Source organism: Aethalodelphis obliquidens, unplaced genomic scaffold, assembly GCF_003676395.1.
Source record: "Aethalodelphis obliquidens isolate GAN/ISIS:26980383/991018 unplaced genomic scaffold, ASM367639v1 scaffold12, whole genome shotgun sequence".
NCBI classification, from domain to species: domain Eukaryota; kingdom Metazoa; phylum Chordata; class Mammalia; order Artiodactyla; family Delphinidae; genus Aethalodelphis; species Aethalodelphis obliquidens.
Genome location: NW_020837956.1, coordinates 17841556 through 17863248, shown reverse-complemented (window position 1 = coordinate 17863248; position 21693 = coordinate 17841556). Strand labels below are relative to the sequence as shown.

General features: G+C 39.8%; 1 protein-coding gene across 3 annotated transcripts in view; it reads left to right on the top strand.

The window, feature by feature from the left end:
* The window catches only part of TTC27 (tetratricopeptide repeat domain 27), a 180713-nt gene that overhangs the window by 76147 nt on the left and 82873 nt on the right, over positions 1–21693 (top strand). For 2 of the 3 annotated variants that reach the window (XM_027113427.1, XM_027113429.1), the window contains exon 10: positions 1133–1246. The exons of the other annotated variant lie outside the window; for it this stretch is intronic. In XM_027113427.1, coding sequence (XP_026969228.1) covers positions 1133–1246 — 114 coding nt within the window. The remainder of the gene's footprint in view (positions 1–1132; positions 1247–21693) is intronic. 3 annotated transcript variants of the gene reach the window in all.

The window sequence follows — 21693 nt, the reverse complement described above, 5'->3', positions numbered from 1 at the left end:
AGTGTTTTAAAAAACACCAATGCCCAGATTCTGCTCTCAGAGATCTGATTTAGTTCTAAAATACCAAAAGCTTCTCCTGCTAGTGCGCAGCTAGGTTTTGAATGATTAATTGGACGCTAATTAACTAGGATGTTTTTTATACCTGACTTTCAGAAATAAGCAGATAATCAAGGATGTAGTCAGCTTTCAGACGAATAAACCTTTTGCCTTTCTTCGAAGCAATCTTCACTGAAAGTTATTGTTGTGAATGATCACTCAGGGACAGCACTGGTTTCCGTGTCACCAGCAAAGAGCTTAAGTTGTGTTCATTATACCAGTCAGTCCCTATTGTCTCATAATACATTTTGCCCCTGTTTTCACACACCCAAAACTTTCACTTTTTCCCCACTACATTTGTGGTCATATTCAGTGGTTTCTACTGCACTCTGTGAACTGATGGTTGGTCACAGTTTTCTCTGGGGCTAGGATTCAGTATGTGCATATTCAGAGTTTTCTTATGAGCCAGTCTTTCTTAAGATGCCCTCTCTAGGATAGCATTTTAACTAACATTAGAGACTCCCTACCCTAACCAAGACTAGAAAGCATTCTCAAAAATTTTTAGAGTGGTTTTCTTAGTTTGATTTGCATTTGCATCAGTGGATTAGGATATTTAAGTGAAAGGTACCAGATTTCTAATTATTTGTTTTTGTTTGTGAGTTTGGATGATTTTTAAAAATTTATTTCAAATTTGAGAAGGTGGCATTTATTTGATGTAGTTTATTTTCTCACATTTTTAAATAACTCGTGAGATAAAAAGATTTATTAATTTATGGTATGATACATTCTGCTTACCTTTTTGATTATATGGAAATATTCTGATTCATTCCTTAAGGAATTTATTCAGTAGAACAGGTCAACTAGGTTAAGTAATGACTCTGCTCAGATGAATACATTCTTCATAAAAAATATTCTTCATAAAAAACATAAAGCACGTGTTGTCTTTTATTATTTTTCCCTGAGGTGATTTTCAAATCTGCACTCACTCAGCACTACCTGATATATTCATTTTGTTATATTCAGAGTGGAATTACCCAGCTTATCCATTCCTTCTGTGGTTTTTTTCTTTCTTTCTTTCTTTCTTTCTTCCCCTCAGTGTTTGCTTTCACAACCCAAGTTCTGGGCCATTCAGACATCAGCTTTGATCCTCCGGACAAAACTTGAGAGAGGAAGCACACGCCGAGTGGAACGGGCAATGAGGCAGACACAGGTAAGAATTAATGTGGCAATTTTTGTTATTCTTCCAGCTCTTTATTATTATCAATAACCGTACATGTTTGTTGTGAGTATAAAATCATTTTCCTCTAACACGTTTTATTATTGAAGAGTGTTGTTTTAGAGTCTGCTTGGCTCCAAAGCCCAACTCTGTCGCTTAGCTCTGTGACCGTAGTATTTAACCTTTCTAAAGGAAAGCTGTTCGCTACTCAACATTTCTGACGCCAAGTGTGTGGGTCTTTCACACCAAGCATTTCATCATTTCCCTGTGGACATCAACTGGGTGTCCTACAATTTAATTCAATTCTGACCCTCCCTGGAATTAGTGCAGACCCCATATGTTAAGGGCTAAGTTCCAAAAGACTGCCTCCCACTTCAGATTCCAATCTCAAGTCTTCTACGTCTGACTGACTGGCTATAAATCAGGGGTCCTCACGACCTCCTCCTCACCTCAGGTTTGATAATTTGCTAGAACTGGCTCACAGAACTAGGGGAAACACTTAATTATGATTACTGGTTTATTATAAAGGATGTTATAAAGGATTCAAATGAACGGCCAGATGAAGAGGTATATAGGGCAAGGATCCTGAGCAAAGGAGCTTCTCTGTCTTTGTGGAGTTTGGGGTACACTCCCCCTCCCAGAACGTCGGTGCGTTTTCCAATGTGGGTGCTCTCTGAACCCATTTGTTTTGGGGGGTTTTATGGAGTATCTATTATGTGGACATGATTGAATAAATCAGTGGCCATTGGTGATAACCTCAATCCCCAGCCCTTTTTCCCTCCCCGGACCTTGGGGTGGGGCTGGAAGTTTCAACCCCCTAGTCACATGGTTGGTTCCTCTGACAACCGGCCCCCATCCTCCCAGAGTCACCTCATTGCCATAAACTCAGGTGTGGTGAAAGGGACTTACTATGGATAACAAAAGACACTTTTCTAACCGTACAACTCAGGAAGTTACAAGAGTTTTAGAGGCTCTATTCTGGGAACCAGAGCTTATATATTTCTTATTATATCACAGCATCACATCCCTAAGTTTCATTATCTATATAAGAGGGTAGTAATAATTGTACTTATAGCATAGGTTTGTGGTGAGTGGTAAAGAGATAATACAAGAGTTAGTGAAAAAGGTAAGCAGTTTCACAGACATAGATTGTATGAAGAAACAAAATTCATCCTAATGCAAAAATATTCACTGATGAAGTAGAATGAATAGTCTCTATTCCAAAGTGGTTTTTTTTAAACTACTAAAGAATATTTTATTAATTTCTTTGTTTAAAAATATTTCTAATAGACACCTCACTAAGCTTAGAGCACTCTATTGATGCTGCTGGAAATATAGTACAAAGTTATTCCTTAGGTTCTGTATCTTTCCTAGCTAGTTTTCCAGTTTGAAACCTGCATGATTCTCTGAATTGTGCAGATGATGCTTTTAGATATCAAATACACAGGATGTGCTTTGCTTGGGGAAAATGGATTTGAAGAAAGAGCCAAATCACCATGCTTTGGCCCTTTGCCCCTGTCTTGGCCTTACTATATCTGGGGTCACTTCATCTTGCCAGGCAAATGCTATGTGATGAAGAGAGTGGTATACCTTTCTACCTATACAGCGGAATGAGGGAGTTGTTATTCCTGCCTCTGTGGGAAAAATCAGAGAAAGTCTTTTGACTCCCCAACCCAGAAAATTTGGAAATTAGTCAGATCATGGAACAAGATGAATTAGACAAAATTTGTCTAATTTTCTGTCACTTGTTGAGCCATTTACTTCATAATCTGAACTTTTGCCAATTCCTCTGATTCAGAGTTGATATTACTAATTGTTGAAGTTATTGCATCCCTGAAGAATAAGACGAAAATGATTTAAACAATACATGTATACATAAAACAATGTTTTAAAAAAATTCTCTTTTAGTTTCTGTGGAAATTTGTTCCCTTGCTCAGCTGTACAAAGTGGTAACATGATAAAGTGTTAAAGCAGAAAGAAAAATAAGCTAGAAGGAACTCTCAGGGAAAAGCTTAATCTTGTCACATGATAAGTTGAAGAAATGCAGGTATGATGAGGTCGGGTGACTTGCCCCAGTTTGCCTGGCGAGTTAATGACAGAGTCTGGACTTTAACTTACACAGTAGCAGGCAGTTACATTGAAGAATGCAGACCGGCTTTTTGGTGGGGCAAATGGCGGACTCCGGGAGGGCTCACTCCAAGGAGTACTTCCCAGTACTTCTGCTGTCAGTGTCCTCGTCCCCGCAAGTAAACCACAGCCACCCACCACCTCTGCAGGAGACCCTTCAACACTAGCAGCCATGTGGCTGACAGGATCATGGTGCTCCAGCCGAGTGTCAGGCCTGTGCCTCTGAGGTAGGAGAGCCGAGTTCAGAACATTGGTCCACCAGAGACCTCTCGGCTCCACGTAATATCAAATGGCAAAAGCTCTTCCAGATATCTCCATCTCAACGCTAAGACCCAACTCAACTCAAAGACCAGCAACCTAGAGTGCTGGACACCCTACGCCAAACAACTAGCAAGACAGGAACACAGCCCCACCCATTAGCAGAGAGGCTGCCTAAAATCATAATAAAGTCACAGACACCCCAAAACAAACCACCTGACACAGTCCTGCCCACCAGAAAGACAAGATCCAGCCTCATCCTCCAGAATACAGGCACAAGTCCCCTCCACCAGGAAGCCTACACAACCCACTGAACCAACCTTAGCCACTGAGGGCAGACACCAAAAACGACGGGAACTACGAACCTGCAGCCTGCGAAAAGGAGACCCCAAACACAGTAAGTTAAGCAAAATGACAAGACAGAGAAACACACAGCAGATGAAGGAGCACGTTAAAAACCCACCAAACCAAACAAATGAAGAGGAAATAGGCAGTCTGCCTGACAAAGAATTCAGAACAATGATAGTAAAGATGATTCAAAATCTTGGAAATAGAATGAAGAAAATACAAGAAACATTTAACAAGGAACAAGAAGAACTAAAGCGCAAACAAACAATGATGAACAACACAATAAATGAAATTTAAAATTCTCTAGAAGGAATCAATAGCAGAATGACAGAGGCAGAAGAATGGATAAGTGACCTGGAAGATAAATAGTGGAAATAACTACCATAGAGCAGAATAAAGAAAAAGGAATGAAAAGAATTGAGGACGGTCTCAGAGACCTCTGAGACAACATTAAACATACCAACATTCAAATTATCGGGGTCCCAGAAGAAGAGGAAAAGAAAGGGACTGAGAAAATATTTGAAGAGATTATAGTTGAAAACTTCCCTAATATGGGAAAGGAAATAGTTGATTAAGTCCAGGAAGCACAGAGAGTCCCATACAGGATAAATCCAAGGAGAAACACGCCAAGACACATATTAATCAAACTATCAAAAATTAAATACAAACAAAAAATATTAAAAGCAACAAGGGAAAACCAACAAATAACATACAAGGGAATCCCCATAAGGTTAACAGCTGATCTTTCAGCAGAAACTCTGCAAGCCGGAAGGCAGTGGCAGGACATATTTAAAGTGATGAAAGGGAAAAACCTGCAACCAAGATTACTCTACCCAGCAAGGATCTCATTGAGATTCGACAGAGAAATTAAAACATTTACAGACAAGCAAAAGCTAAGAGAATTCAGCACCACCAAACCAGCTTTACAGCAAGTGCTTAAGGAACTTCTCTAGGCAGGAATCACAAGAGAAGGAAAAGACCTGCAATAACAAACCCAAAACAATTAAGAAAAAGGTTAATAGGAACATACATATTGATAATTACCTTAAATGTAAATGGATTAAATGCTCCAACCAAAAAACATAGACTGGCAGAATGGATACAAAAACAAGACCTGGGGCTTCCCTGGTGGCGCAGTGGTTGAGGGTCCGCCTGCCGATGCAGGAGATATGGGTTCGTGCCCCGGTCTGGGAAGATCCCACATGCCGCGGAGCGGCTAGCCCATGAGCCATGGATGCTGAGCCTGTGCGTCTGGAACCTGTGCTCCGCAACAGGAAAAGCCACAACAGTGAGATGCCCGCGTACCGCAAAACAAACAAACAAAAACAAAACCCAACAAGACCTGTATATATGCTGTCTACAAAACACCCACTTCAGACCTACAGACGCATACAGACTGAAAGTGAGGGGATGGAAAGAGATATTCCACGCAATGGAAATCAAAAGAAAGCTGGAGTTGCAGTTCTCATATCACACAAAGTAGACTTTAAAACAAAGACTACTACAAGACACAAAGAAGGACACTACATAATGCTCAAGGGATCAATCCAAGAAGAAGATATAAGAATTGTAAATATTTATGCACACAACAGAGGAACACCTCAATACGTAAGGCAAATGCTAACAGCCATAAAAGTGGAATCGACAGTAACACAATCATAGTAGGGGACTTTAACAGCCCACTTTCACCAATGGACAGATCATCCAAAATGAAAATAAATAAGGAAACACAAGCTTTATTTTTTTAATTTTTTATTTTTTTATAATTTTTATTTTTTTGGCCATGCTGTGTTCATGTTGGATCTTAGTTCCCTAGTCAGAGATCAAACCTGCACCCCCTGCATTGGAAGCACAGAGTCTTAACCACTGGACCACCAGGGAAGTCCCTGAAACACAAGCTTTAAATGATACATTAAACAAGATGGACTTAATTGATATTTATAGCACATTCCATCCAAAAACAAGAGAATACACTTTCTTCTCAAGTGCTCATCGAACATTCTCCAGGATAGATCATATCTTTGGTCACAAATCAAGCCCTGGTAAATTTAAGAAAATTGAAATTGTATCAGGTATCTTTTCTGACCACAATGCTATGAGACTACATATCAGTTACACGAAAAAGTCTGCAAAAAATACAAGTCAGAAAGAAGAAAACAAATACCGTATGCTAACACATATAAATGGAATCTAAATAAAAAAAAAAAAGGTTATGAAGAACCTAGGGGCAGGACAGGAATAAAGTCGCAGACCTACTAGAGAATGGATTTGAGGACATGGGGAGGGGGAAGGGTGAGCTGGGACAAAGTGGGAGAGTGGCATGGACTTTTATATACTACTGAATGTAAGATAGCTAGCTAGTGGGAAGCAGCCGCATAGCACAGGGAGATCAGCTCAGTGCTTTGTGACCACCTAGAGGGGTGGTTTAGGGAGGTTGGGAGGGAGATGCAAGAGGGAGGAGATATGGGGTTATATGTATATGTATAGCTGATTCAGTTTGTTATAGAGCAGAAACTAAAGCACCATTGTGAAGCAATTATACTCCAGTAAAGATGTTAAAAAAAAAAATGGATGTAATGGCAGGTCCTAAAGGTGGCAGATTTGGAAGAGATGTCTAAGTGAGATGTGCCAAACTTTGAAGGGACTGTTGTGTCACACCTAATGGTAAATAAATCAGTATTATAAGATCCACAGAGGAAGAAGGAACTCCAAGTTGAGGACAGTCCATTAAAAGCACCATATCTGGGCTTCCCTGGTGGCGCAGTGGTTGAGAGTCCGCCTGCCGATGCAGGGGACACGAGTTCGTGCCCCGGTCCGGGAAGATCCCACATGCCGCGGAGCAGCTGGGCCCGTGAGCCAAGGCCGCTGAGCCTGCGTGTCCGGAGACTGTGCTCTGCAACGGGAGAGGCCACAACAGTGAGAGGCCCACGTACCGCAAGAAAAAAAGAAAAAAAGAAAAAAAAAGCACCCTATCTAATGGAGATTATTCTAGGCTAGAGTTCTTTAATTATTGTATCTTCAGGACTATGATGATGGTGGTAATGATGAACAAAATAATGTTTATGGAAATACTGGTTATTTTAGAATTCAAAAGCAGCTTGAATTAAAATATTATATTCTCCAGTATTTATTTATACCCTGCTTTTTACCAGTGGGGTACAAAATACCTATGTATCTATCATGATTCTGCTTCTCCCCCACCCCACCATGCCATGTCTGATCCAAGTCCAAATAATCGATATCTTCTGTATCATAAGATCACATCTTTTTTTTCTTTCCTTTAGTATGATGAAAGCAATGTATTGTACATATCCAAATATGAAGGAAATTAATTGAAACCACATACATTCAAGGGAACTGTCTTACTTATGTTCAATCCAAAAAAACTAGGGCAAACCAAATGTCATCGTCTAATAACGTCCATATTAGTGTTAGATAAACTCAGTTCAGTCATTGAGGGTTAATGTTAGGTTACTTTATGTTCATTATTAAGTAATTTTGCTGATGAATTTTAATTACCCAGTTATGTTTTAAATCTTTTAATTTAAACTGTGAAGATCTGTCCCTGTCGAGGTAGTTTTGCCTCTGAAGATGTTTGTATGGCAAAAGTCTTTTCCTTCACCCTTGAATTTCTGGGAGGACATTGCATTGAATTGGGAATTTGAGATTGCAGCAGTTTTCTGTCACTGGAGACTGTTCATACTGCCATTTGACTTTCTTAACTGTGGGAACTAATTGAGATTTCACAATTTTTAAATGAGTATTTTTAGAAGTTTTTTTTTTCTTTTTTAACATCTTTATTGGAGTATAATTATTTTACAATGGTGCGTTAGTTTCTGCTTTGTAACAAAGTGAATCAGCTATACATATACATATATCCCCATATCTCTTCCCTCTTGCATCTCCTTCCCACTCTCCCTATCCCACCCCTCTAGGCAGTCACAAAGCAGTGAGGTGATCTCCCTGTGCTATGCAGCTGCTTCCCACTAGCTATCTATTTTACATTTGGTAGTATATATAAGTCCATGCCACTCTCTCACTTCGTCCCAGCTTACCCTTCCCCCTCCCCGTGTCCTTAAGTCCATTCTCTTCGTCTGCGTCTTTATTCCTGTCCTGCCCCTAGGTTCTTCATAACCATTTTTTTTTTTTTAGATTCCATATATATGTGTTAGCATATGGTATTTGTTTTTCTCTTTCTGACTTACTTCACCCTGTATGACAGACTCTAGGTCCATCCACCTCACTACAGATAACTCAATTTCGTTTCTTTTTATGGCTGAGTAATATTCCGTTGTATATATGTGCCACATCTTCTTTATCCATTCATTTGTTGATGGACACTTAGGTTGCTTCCATGTCCTGGCTATTGTAAATAGAGCTGCAGTGAACATTGTGGTACCTGACTCTTTTTGAATTATGGCTTTCTCAGGTTATACGCCCAGTAGTGGGATTGCTGGCTCTTATGGTAGTTCTATTTTTAGTTTTTTAAGGAACCTCCATACTGTTCTCCATAGTGGCTGTATCAATTTATATTCCCACCTACAGTGCAAGAGGGTTTCCTTTTCTCCACACCCTCTCCAGCATTTGTTGTTTGTAGATTTTTTGATGATGCCCATTCCAGCTGGTGTGAGGTGGTACCTCATTGTAGTTTTGATTTGCATTTCTCTAATAATTAGTGATGTTGAGAAGCTTTTCATGTGCTTCTTGACCATCTGTATGTCTTCTTTGGAGAAATGTCTATTTAGGTCTTCTGCCCATTTTTGGATTGGGTTGTTGTTTCTTTATTATTGAGCTTCATGAGCTGTTTATATATTTTGTAGATTAATCCTTTGTTCATTGATTCGTTTGCAAATATTTTCTCCCATTCTGAGGGTTGTCTTTTCATCCTGTTTATCATTTCCTTTGCTGTGCAAAAGCTTTGTAGTTGCATTAGGTCCCATTGTTTATTTTTTTTTTAATTTCCGTTACTGTAGGAGGTGGATTAAAAAAGATCTTGCTGTGATTTATGTCAACGAGTGTTCTTCCTATGTTTTCCTCTGAGAGTTTTATAGTGTCTGGTCTTACATTTAGGTCTCTAATCCATTTTGAGTTTATTTTTGTGTAAGGTGTTAGGGAGTGTTCTAATTGCATTCTTTTACATGTAGCTGTCCAGTTTTCCCAGCACCACTTATTGAAGAGGCTGTCTTTTCTCCATTGTATATTCTTGCCTCTTTTGTCATAGATTAGTTGACCATACCTGTGTGGGTTTATCTCTGGGCTTTCTATCTTGTTCCATTGATCTGTGTTTCTGTTTTTGTGCCAGTACCGTATTGTCTTGATTACTGTAGCTTTGTAGTATAGTCTGTAGTCAGGGAGTCTGATTCCTCCTGCTCCGTGTTTTTCCATCAAGACTGCTTTGGTTATTCAGGGTCTTTTGTGTCTCCATACAAATTTTAAGATTTTTTGTTCTAGTTCTGTAAAAAATGCCATTGGTAATTTGATAGGGATTGCATTGAATCTGTAGATTGCTTTGGGTAGTATACTCATTTTCACAATATTGATTCTTCCAGTCCAAGAACATGGTATATCTCTCCATCTGTTGGTATCATCTTTAATGTATTTTATCAGTGTCCTACAGTTTTCTGCACACAGGTGTTTTGTCTCCCTAGGTAGGTTTATTCCTAGGTTTTTTGTTTTTGTTTTTGTTTTTGCAGTACGCAGGCCTCTCACTGTTGTGGCCTCTCCCGCTGCGGAGCACAGGCTCCTTATGAACAGGCTCAGCGGCCATGGCTTACGGGCCCAGTCGCTCCGCAGCATGTGGGATCTTCCCGGACCAGGCCACGAACCCGTGTCCCCTGCATCGGCAGGTGGACTCTCAACCACTGCGCCACCAGGGAAGCCTTATTCCTACGTATTTTATTCTTTTTGTTGCATTGGTAAATGGGAGAGTTTCCTTAATTTCTCTTTCAGATTTTTAATCATTAGTGTATAGGAATGCAAGAGATTTCTGTGCATTAATTTTGTATTCTGCAACTTTATCAAATTCATTGATTAGCTCTAGTAGTTTTCTGGTGGCATCTTTAGGATTCTCTATGTATAGTATCATGTCATCTGCAGACAGTGACAGTTTTATTTCTTCTTTTACAATTTGTATTACTTTTATTTCCTTTTCTTCTCTGATTGCTGTGGCTAGGACTTCCAAAACTATCTTGAATAGTAGTGGCGAGAGTGGACATCCTTGTCTTTTTCCTGATCTTAGAGGAAATGCTTTCAGTCTTTCACCATTGAGAATGATGTTGGCTGTGGGTTTGTTGTATATGGCCTTTATTATGTTGAGGTTCGTTCCCTCTAGGCCTATTTTCTGGACGGTTTTTATCATAAATAGGTGTTGAAATTTGTCAAAAGCTTTTTATGCGTCTATTGAGATGATCATATGGTTTTTATTCTTCAGTATATTCATATGGTGTATCACATTGAGTTGCATATATTGAAGAATCCTTGCATCCTTGAGATAAACTCCACTTGATCATATTGTATGATCCTTTTAATGTATTGTTGGATTGTGTTTGCTAGTATTTTGTTGAGGATTTTTGGATTTATAATCATCAGTAATATTAGTCTGTAATTTTTTTTGTAGTATCTTTGTCTGGTTTTGGTATCAGGGTGATGGTGGCCTCATAAAATGAGTTTAGGAATGTTCCTTCCTCTGCAATTTTTTGGAAGAGTTTGAGAAGGATAGGTGTTAGCTGTTCTGTAAATGTTTCATAGAATTCACCTGTGATGCCATCTGGTCCTGTACTTTTATTTGTTGGAAGATCTTTAATCACCGTTTCAATTTCATTACTTGTGATTGGTCTGTTCATATTTTCTATTTCTTCCTGGTTTTGTCTTGGGAGGTTATACCTTTCTAAGAATTTGTCCATTTCTTCCAGGTTGTCCATTTTATTGGCATAGAGTTGCTTGTAGTTGTTTCTTAGGATTCTTTGTATTTCTGTGATGTCTGTTGTAACTTCTCCTTTTTCATTTCTAAATGTATTGATTTGAGTCCTCTCCCTCTTTTTGTTGATGAGTCTGGCTAATGGTTTATCAATTTTGTTTGTCTTCTCAAAGAACCAGCTTTTAGTTTTATTGATCTTTGCTATTGTTTTCTTGATTCTATTTCATTTATTTCTCCTCTGATCTTTATAATTTCTTTTCTTCTGCTAACTTTGGGTTTTGTTTGTTCTTCTTTCTCTAGTTCCTTTAGGTGTAACGTTAGATTGTTTTTTTGAGATTTTTCTTGTTTCTTGAGGTAGGCTTTTATAGCTATAAACGTCCCTTTTAGAACTGCTTTTGCTGCATCCCATAGGTTTTGGGTGATCGTGTTTTCATTGTCATTTGTTTCTAGGTATTTTTTGATTTCCTCTTTGATTTCTTCAGTGATCACTTGGTTATTCAGTAACGTATTGTTTAGCCTCCATGTGTTTGTGTTTTTTACGTTTTTTTCCCTGTAATTGTTTTCTAATCTCATGGTGCTGTGTTCAGAAAAGATAGTTGATATGATTTCAGTTTTCTTCAATGTACTGAGGCTTGATTTGTGACCCAAGATGTGATCTTTCCTGGAGAATGTTCCGTGCGCACTTGAGAAGAAAGTGTAATCTGCTGTTTCTGGATGGAATGTCCTGTAAATATCAATTAAATCTTTCTGGTCTATTGTGTCATTTAAAGCTTCTGTTTCTGTATTAATTTTCTGTTTGGATGATCTGTGCATTGGTGTAAGTGAGATGGTAAAGTCCCCCACTGTTATTGTGTTACTGTCCATTTCCTCTTTTATAGCTGTTAGCAATTTCCTTATGTATTGAGGTTCTGCTGTGTCAGGTGCATATGTATTTATAATTGTTTTATCTTCTTGGGTGGATCCCTTGATCATTATGTAGTGTCTTTCCTTGTCTCTTGTAACATTGTTTTAAAGTCTGTTTTATCTGATATGAGTATTGCCACTCCAGCTTTCTTTTGATTTCCGTTTGCATGGAATATCTTTTTCCATCCCCTCACTTTCAGTCTGTATGTGTCCTTAGGTCTGAAGTGGGTCTCTTGTAGACAGCGTATATATGGGTCTTATTTTTGTATCCATTCAGCAAGCGTGTGTCTTTTGGTTGGAGCATTTAATCCATTCACTTTTAAGGTAGCTATCGAAATTTGTGTTCATATTACCATTTTCTTAAGCGTTTTGGGTTTGTTTTTGTAAGTCCTTTTCTTCTTTATGTTTAATTTTTAATTACCTACTTATTAGCAGGAATAATTGAGAGTTAGCTAAATTAAAGATTATATTTTCATCTGGCAATTTAGCAATCTGAGAGCAGTAGAGACCAGCCTTTGTAATATCCTACAGTCCAAATCTTCAGTTGAGTGCCAAAGCTAACAGGAACAGAGCAATCACTGTGATCACACTGAGGGCAACGTAGAGGTCTCAGCGGGTAGTAATTCACACTTTGGTTGGTTGTATTTTTTTTAAAGGGAAAGAGGTAAAGGAATTTCAGTTTTTTCTTACAGGGTTTCCAAAAAAATGATGAACTGCATGCATAAATTGCTACCCTTTGAGGTCATTAGAAGAAGTGATAAGAATTGTAAAGCAAGTATACTCCAATAAAGACATAGGGCTTCCCTGGTGGCGCAGTGGTTGCAAGTCCGCCTGCTGATGCAGGAGACACGGGTTTGTGCCCCGGTCCGGGAAGATCCCACATGCCGCAGAGTGGCTGGGCCCGTGAGCCATGGCCGCTGAGCCTGTGCGTCCGGAGCCTGTGCTGCGCAAGGGGAGAGGCCACAACAGTGAGAGGCCCACGTGCCCCCCACCCCCCCCAAAAAAAGATATTAAAAAAAAATGATAAGAGACCGGAGTTCATGAATTAGCTACTTAATTATCTCAAAATATGTTCACTGTATTTCTCAACATACCATAAAACAAAGCTTTTCCTCTGTATTACAAGCTGGTCATTTGTTCTGCATTGCAGACTGCTCTCTGAAGTTTTGGTGTCTCATAATATGCACCTACTCGATTACATTTTCACATATCTTCTTCATGAAAGTACATCCACATGAATTATATTTGGCAGGCTTGGCATTGACCTTGATGTGCAGCTATTTGTGTGAGTGGAATACATGGCTGTCATTATGGATTGCAGGAGGTGGAGGGGAGCACGCGATGTAGTAATTCAAGCTGACCTTGGCTGTGTTTGGCTTCCCCACGAGGGGGTATGGCTTCAAAATTTGAGAAGTTGCATTTGATTTTTATACTTTAAATATCCTTTTCTAAATATAAGGTGCTTGTAATGGACAGATTGAAGTTTAGAGCTTTTTGAGACTTTTTATACTTCTACTTTAGTACAATTCAAGGACAGGTCTCAGTAGGAAACTTTCAGTTGTAAGGGACAGAAACCCAATTCAAACTGTCTGTAAAAAAGGAAATTGGTTGACTGTTATAATAACCGGGAAGTCTAGGGGTATTCCGATCCCATAGTTAGCTGGATTCAAGGCTCGAAGAGCTCATCCGGTCTTTCTGTCTTTTCTCATCTCTGCTTTTCTCTGCCTGCTTCAGTGTCAGAATGTCTGTTGTCAGAAAAGCACCAGATTTTATTGTCCATAGACCTCACAATCCAAGAGGAAGAGATGTCACGTACTGTGGCCAAGGCTAAGCACCATAACCTCTTATGCTTCACTTCCCTTACCTGGAGAATGGAGAGAGCGGTAATGCCCACCTCATTCAGATACTGAGGGGTTAAATGACTTAATATCTGTGAAACACTCCAAATAGCGTCTGGCACATAGTAAACCCTCAGTAAATGTTGACTGTTTCTATTATCCTGACTTTAAAGGAGGTACAGGAAAAGAAAACTGCCCAATCCTTCATAACTCACTAAAAGCAATCATTATTACCTAGAATAGAATGCTTTAGATTTAGAAAATCTAAAAACATTGAGATAATTACAATGCTTCACGTTTAGTGTGCTGGGTCCCACCATTGAGTTTTTCAAATATCTGAGGTATGAAATCATGTCTTCTGTTCTAACTCTGTACTTCACCTGCATTAATAACCACATGTAGCGCTTGAAAGTTATTGAAAAGTATACTAGAACTTGCTCCTGTGACTGTAGCTATGCTTTTTTTTTTGGAGTCATTATAGTTACTACTGTTTATTCAGAACTGTGTACAGTTACTACCGTTTACTGGATACTCATGTGCCAGGTTCTAAATAATCCTAGGAAGTAGGCACTATTTATATTTTTACTGGTGAAGAAACTGAAGCACAGAAAATATAAGTGACTTACCCAAGGTCTAATTGAATTCACACCAGGTCTGTCTTGGATTTCGAAGTCCGTGCTTTTTTTTTTTTTTTAATTTATTTATTTTTGACTGAGTTGGGTCTTTGTTGCTGTGCGTGGGCTTTCTCTACTTGTGGCGAGCGGGGGCTACTTTTCGTTGCACTGCACGGGCTTCTCATTGCGGTGGCTTCTCTTGTTGCAGTGCACGGGCTCTAGGCACGCGGGCTTCAGTAGTTGTGGTGCCTGGGCTCAGTAGTTGTGGCTCGTGGGCTCTAGAGTGCAGGCTTAGTAGTTGTGGCGCACGGGCTTAGTTGTTCCACAGCACGTGGAATCTTCCTGGATCAGGGCTCGAACCCGTGTCCCCTGCATTGGCAGGCAGATTCTTAACCACTGAACCACCAGGGAAGCCCCTGAAGTCCATGCTTTGATTCACCATGCTGTATTCTCAGGAAGCTCTGAGAAGGAAGATATCAGTGGAAGACTTGGCATCATCTGGGGGAAAGGGGTTGAACCAGCATAGGCAGGAAGAAATGAATAGAGGCTTTCGTGAGGAAGGTTTGGTTGCAGAACTCAGCGTCTGAATGCCTACAATTTAGGTGAAAGGAGGAGGAAATGGATTGTACACAATATCAGGATGCAGTCCCATGTGGGAAAAGAACGTGCACCTGGGTGAGTGAAACTGGCGTCTGCTAAGGCCAAGAAAGGGGGATGCCTGGACAGAGGCTGATGGGCTGAACCAGGATGTGAGTTTCGTGATAATAGATTAGTAAAAATATAGGCAACAATTAGTTCATAAATAAGTGAGATAAAAGAAGGGAGAAGCGATAAACAACATAAAATATTGTTAATAGTTAAAAAAATATTTTGAAAACCTAGAAAGTTACAGAACAGTGAAAACTCAGTAACAGCAGAGAAACTTACTAGTGGAATGGAATAAAGTACACCCACTTAAAGCACACTTCTAAAGGCACTAAATGCTAACTTCAGTCAGATTCCAGGAGGGGCACACTGAAGGTCTTTGACAGAGTCAGATTGTGTTGATTGAACTGACACATCGGTGTTTCCTGGGACAGCACCCTGTGTACATCTTATGAGCCTTATACAACATTTCTCAAACTTGCCTGAACATATGAACCACTTCCAAGGTGCTTGTTAAAATATAGCTCTCCATGGGACTTCCCCGGTGGCGCAGTGGTTAAGAATCCACCTGCCAATGCAGGGGACACGGGTTCGAGCCCTGGTCCGGGAAGATCCCACATGCTGTGGATCAAGTAAGCCCGTGTGCCACAACTACTGAGCCTGCGCTCTAGAGCCCACAAGCCACAACTACTGAAGCCCGCACGCTTAGAGCCCATGCTCCACAACAAGAGAAGCCACCGCAATGAGAAGCCCGCGCACCGCAACCAAGAGTAGCCCCTGCTTGCCGCAACTAGAGGAAGCCTGCATGCAGCAACAAAGACCCAACGCAGACAAAAGTAAAAAAATATATATATATATAATATATATATTATTTATATATATATATATATATATATATATATATATATATATGGCTCTTCAGCCCAGCCTGCAGAAATTCAGGGTCTGGTGAGGGTGGTGATTATGGGTGCGTTTGGAAGAGACTGCCCCTGACAGAGGCAGGTTGTTAATCTTTTGTAGCTCCAGATATTTTCCTGTCTTACAGCCAAGTACAAACAGAACAGAGACTAAAAGGGCATTTACCAAGGCCTGGAGGCCAGTGTTGTGGTTTAACAGCAGACTGGGTGACAGAAGGAACCTTAGAGGTGAGTGTTACTGAGGGCTGCAGGCGAGGGCCAGGTGGAATTGAGCTGGCTGAGGAACAGATGCTTTGCATCTGTCTGAGAGTGCTCAGGAAAGTAGGTGTAATTATTATTAGACTTAACTATTTTAACTTTTTTAGAAAGGATAATACTGGGAATTTAAAGCATTCATTTAAGTTTTAATAAATATTCTTTGCACTCTTATGATACTTGCAGACTGTAAACAGACTGACTTTTCTCATTTCCTAATCTTTTAAGACAAGATAATAAAGGAGAACTTCTAAGTATTGCCTTAAATACTAAGCAGGGTCCCCTGGAGAAGTTGTGGGAGAAGGTTGGAGGTGGGCGGTGTCTGGGGAAGGCACGAGAGATTGTGCATCTCCCAGTTCTCAGGCAGCAGTTCTCAGGGGGTGATTGTGGAGCCCCGAGGCTCCTTAGCCCTTTCAGAGTGTCCAAGGTCACAACTGTCTTCACAACAATATTGAGATACTATTTATCTTGTCACTGTGTTGATACTGAATCACTAGAAGCAATGGGGGGTCAAACTGTTGGCCCCTTAACCGGAATCAAGGTCAGGACACCATACTGTGCTGGTAGTCATCCTGTGCTTCACCACCACGAGTTTGTAGCTTAAAAAAAAGAAAAGACAGTTTTGTTTTTTGGGTTTTTTAAATTTATTTATTTTTTGGTTGTGTTGGGTCTCTTAGTTGCAACGCGTGGTATCTTCGTTGTGGCACTCAGGATCTTTTGTTGTGGTACGCGGGCTTCTCTCTAGCTGTGGTGCACGGCTCCAGAGTGCATGGGCTCAGTAGTTGTGGCATGCGGGCTCTCTAGTTGTCGCACGCTGGCTCTAGAGTGCGTGGGTTCAATAGTTGCGGCATGCGGGCTTAGTTGCCCCGTGGCATGTGGGATCTCAGTACCCCAACCAGGGATTGACCCATGTTTCCCTACATCGGAAGGCGGATTCTTAACCACTGAACCACCAGGGAAGTCCCAAGACAGTTTTGTTTATGAATGTCTTTGATAAAGCGGTAAATATTATTTTATTAAGTCTTCACCCTTGACAGCATGCTTTTTAAAGTTCTACGTGATGAACTGGGAAGTACTTGCGAAACACTTGTGCTGCGTGCTGAAGTACAGTGGTTGTCTCAAGAAAAGCTAAGCGAGTTGCTTTTCCTAGGAAACACTGTTTTTACTAAGAAGAACTATTGACAGACTATGCGTATTCATACTTGGGTATTTGGCAGAAATTTTCTTGAAAATAAATGAAGTGAGCTCATCACTTCTAGGAAAATAATTGACAGTATTTCTTACCAGTGATGAAATTTTGAGCTTTTAAGAAAAAAAATGAGACTTTTGGAAATCTTTTATATGCAGTTACGAATTTGACAGCTTTCCAATACTTCAAGTACTGGGCTGAGAGTTTTCTTGTGAGATTATTGGTGATATTAATGCATACAATTTTTAATATTATATGAAATATGTCAACATTTGTAAATCTGCACATTTTCCAAATGACTAATGCATGATGTGAAAAATCAAGCATGGGTAAAAGATCCATTCAGGGTTCAAGATACATCAGTGAGTAGTTTTTTGTTTTTTGTTTTTTTTTTAGACCAGTGGATTTTACTGTAACAGGGTATTTAATGTAACAGGGAAACATTCATTGATAGGATTTCAAATTCCACATTGCAGGTAACTCTAAGAAGCCACCACATTTTGAATTTTGATGTAGTATCAAAGGATAATGTGCACAATTAACTGAAAAAGCTGTTAACATACTTCTCCCTTTTCCAACTACCTATCTGTATGAGGCCAAATTTTCTTCATAAATTTCAACCAAAACATCATATTGTAACAGATTGACTACAGAAGACAGTATGAGAATAGATGACAGAATAGCTGTCATCTATTAAGCCAGACATTAAAGACAGTTGCAAAAATGTAACACATTGACAGTTTTTTTTTTTTTTTTTTTTTTTTTTACTTTTTTCTTTGTGCCACTCAGCTTGCAGGATCTTAATTCCCTGACCAGGAATTGAACGCGGGCCCCCAGCCGTGGAAGCTCAAGTCTTAACCACTGGACGTCCAGGGAATTCCCAAGACATTGCCAATCTTTTCAAGACTTTTTTTTGGGGGGGGTAGATATAGTTATTTTTCATGAAACATATTATGTATGTTAATGTAATAGATTCATTATTTTCTTTTAGAATGGATTAATATTTAAATTTTATTCAGTTTTAATTTCTAATATGATAAATATTGATAGATGATAGCCCACACAAACAAAAGCTCTTTGGAGTCCCTCAATAATTTATAAGAGTTTAAAGAGGTCCTACAACATTGTAAAGCAACTATACTCCAATAAAAATTAATTAAAAAAATAAATATAAAGAGGTCCTGAAACGAAATGGTTTAAGAACTGCTAAGGTGTGACTAAGGGGAATGTTCCAAGATCCTTGTGTGGGCTTCCTTGAAGCCTCCCTCTTTATGTTCATCTCTTCTGTCTGGAATCATAAAAAAGACATCTAGGCTCTCCCAGCCCCCTTTAGTAGACCCAGCTCCTACCAGCCAACACATAAAAGTCTTTGGAACAGGAAGTAGTGATTAAAGATCTTCTTGGCCAGGCCACACCCTGACTCCCATATTATGTGATTAGGTGGGGAAAAACCCAGTTAATTAGAGTTCTCAGTATTTTTCCAGTGAGAAGCTGCTTTTTATTTTCACAGCTCTGATAATTTCCACTTAGGAGGTAAGGTTTTAATGAAGCTGTCAACTTAGTGTTTGGAATCAGACAGGCTCACCTATTTCATAGCTTTAAACTTTGGGCAAGCCATTTTTAAAAAAATGAATGAATGAATGAATGAATGGCTGAGTTGGGTCTTTGCTGCTGTGCACGGGCTTTTTCTAGTTGCGGTGAGCAGGGGCTACTCTTCGTTGCAGTGCGCGGGCTTCTCATTGTGGTGGCTTCTCTTGATGCGGAGCATGGGCTCTAGGTGCACGGGCTTCAGTAGTTGTGGCTCACGGGCTCTAGGTGCATGGGCTTCAGTAGTTGTGGCTCACGGGCTCTAGAGTGCAGGCTCAGTAGTTGTGGCGCATGGGCTTTGTTGCTCCGCGGCATGTGGGATCTTCCTGGACAAGGGCTCAAACCCGTGTCCCCTGCATTGGCAGGCGGATTCTTAACCACTGCGCCACCAGGGAAGCCTGGGCAAGCCATTTTTTTAATCTCTCTGATTCCCTGCAATTCCCAATACACAAGGTAAAACTGAATTAACAATAGGTTTAACAACTTAGTAGGTTGTTAATAGGTTTTGATTCTCATTCCCCTTTTTCCTATTAGAAGTTTTCTTGGGCTTGGGAGCTTGAGATGGCAGTTAGCTTCACCACTCTGAATCATGGCGGAATGACTGCAGACTCCTGTCAAAGAGAGCAGTTCAGCCCAACTGTTGGATATATTTGATTAAGTACGTATTTTTATAATAAATCCCACCCTCCTACACACACACACACACACACACACACACACACACACACACTCACATTGCACAAAAAAGCAAGGTGATTTGGCATATGATCAATCATACCTTTTAGATTATCAGCTAATTTCTACTTGGCTCTTCAGAAAGTGGATAAACACTTTGATATCACGCAAGCAAGAAAGAATAGCCTTCAGTGAAAGTGTAGGTCCTTAGGGACTAGCTCTGTTCTTTTGAAGATATGTGTGCCATACTTTTAGATACGAGCACATAAATAAAGTCTAAATCATACCAGACCTTGTTCAGAATCGTCCTTCTATACTAAGTCATTCTCCATGTGCTAATTTTAAAATGTAGCCTTGATCTTCTCTAGTTTTTTGGAGGGGAAGTTCTTTCGGTACTGAAAACAGAGCATTGAAAAGAGAGGACCCATCATTGTTTTCCAGGGTTTCATTCCCCATTCCTTAGAGGTATCTTTTATTCCCCATTCCTTAGAGGTATCTCCTGACCTCTGGTACAGTGGCTCCTGGAAGGCTGGAGAGTCGTTATTGTTTGGGGTTAGAGAATCTATATGCACAAGCACGTTGTCTCAAAGGACACTCAAAGTATAAATGCTTTGCGATGGAGTTTGGGGAGAAAAAGACATTAAAAGGGAGTCTTAAAACTTGAAAACAGTTTCATATCACAGTAGTTTATACATCATGAGGTCATCTTTGGTGTCTCCCAGCAGTTATCATACCTGGATTTTCTGTGACTTGGCTGTCCCCCCACCTCCTGACTGAGCTCTAGACTCTTCCTTACTCTTTACTCATTGTCTTTCCCGTTTATCCACATTTCTTCTGTCACCCTCCTATGTACACTCTGCTTGCTTTCAACTCTTAATGATTGGTCTAGGGTATATTCACTTCTCTCTCTCTCTCTCCATTTTTGATGTTACCATTTTCCCTTAAAGGCAACTTCTCATACCAGTTTTAACTTATGACCAAGTGCCCATGACTTTCAGGTGTGAAATACATGAAATTTAGAAACTGGAGAGAGAAAATGGGAAGTGAAAGGGTAGGACACTGCTTTAGAGGTCATTTACCTCAATTTCTGGGGGTGTGTGAAAGCTTACAAAGTGCCAGTTTGTCTCTGAGCTACTGTTTCTGTCCACGTTCACACACACACGTATACACGGCAGGGGCTCGGGCTTGCTGTTCATTCAGTCCCATTCTCCTAGGACTTAATGTCCTGCTGTTGTCTTCCAGACCGCTTTGGTACAGTTTGCCCCTGAGGAATGAACCTGATGCTTGTGTTCGGCTAATGGTACCTGAAACTAGCAACCTCCTCAGATGCTTGAAATTAAACAAAATACTCTTTTGATAAAGCCATATACTCAGAGTGTTTGGAGTGCAAAAGATCATTTAGAAAATCATTTCGTAGATGAGTGCCTTTGTGTTTAAATGACTTGCTTGTTGGAAGTTGACCTAGAACAGCAGGCAGGCCACTTCACCTATCAGTACTCTTTTTCTTGTAAAGGACTCCAGTTCATTTGACTGTAATGGGATTATTCCAGAATGAGTCACTAGAAATAATCCTGCTCTGAAAAACCTAGAGATGAATTGTAAATAAGTTCCTGTATTTGGGGTGAGTTAGCAAATAAGAGAGTACTTTGAATTCAGTAGAGGAAATAGACAAGTTAATTTGATGTTCCTGGTTTTATTGGTAGGTGAATCTTTAGGTGGTTGTCATATTTAAGGTAGGAAGAAGTATATTCTGTGCAGGAGTGAAAATAGGTTAGAATTCTGTTTTTAATCTTTATCATACACATGGCCTATTCGAGTTCTATAAAGCATGGCTGTACTTGTACAGGGGCTTATTTATGGTATCAGATTCAAGTAAATGTTCATTCTCTGCTCTCTCCGGTGGTCTCTGACATTTTGGAGAGTATCTGAGAGTACCAGAGACACTCTGAGGTCATCTAAAAGTATCTGAGAGTATCTGAAATACATAATAAATCTGTTTATTAATAAATGAGGAAGTATTTACTGAGCACTGATTAATACGTTTTAGCTAGATGCAGTAAGTGCAGCAAACAGCGTGAGTTTTGTTTGAAAATCAGATGTCTTGCATGTAATTAAGACTTCATAAAAGTAAATGTTGGGATGTTGCTTTTGGCTTTTAATTATTAAATA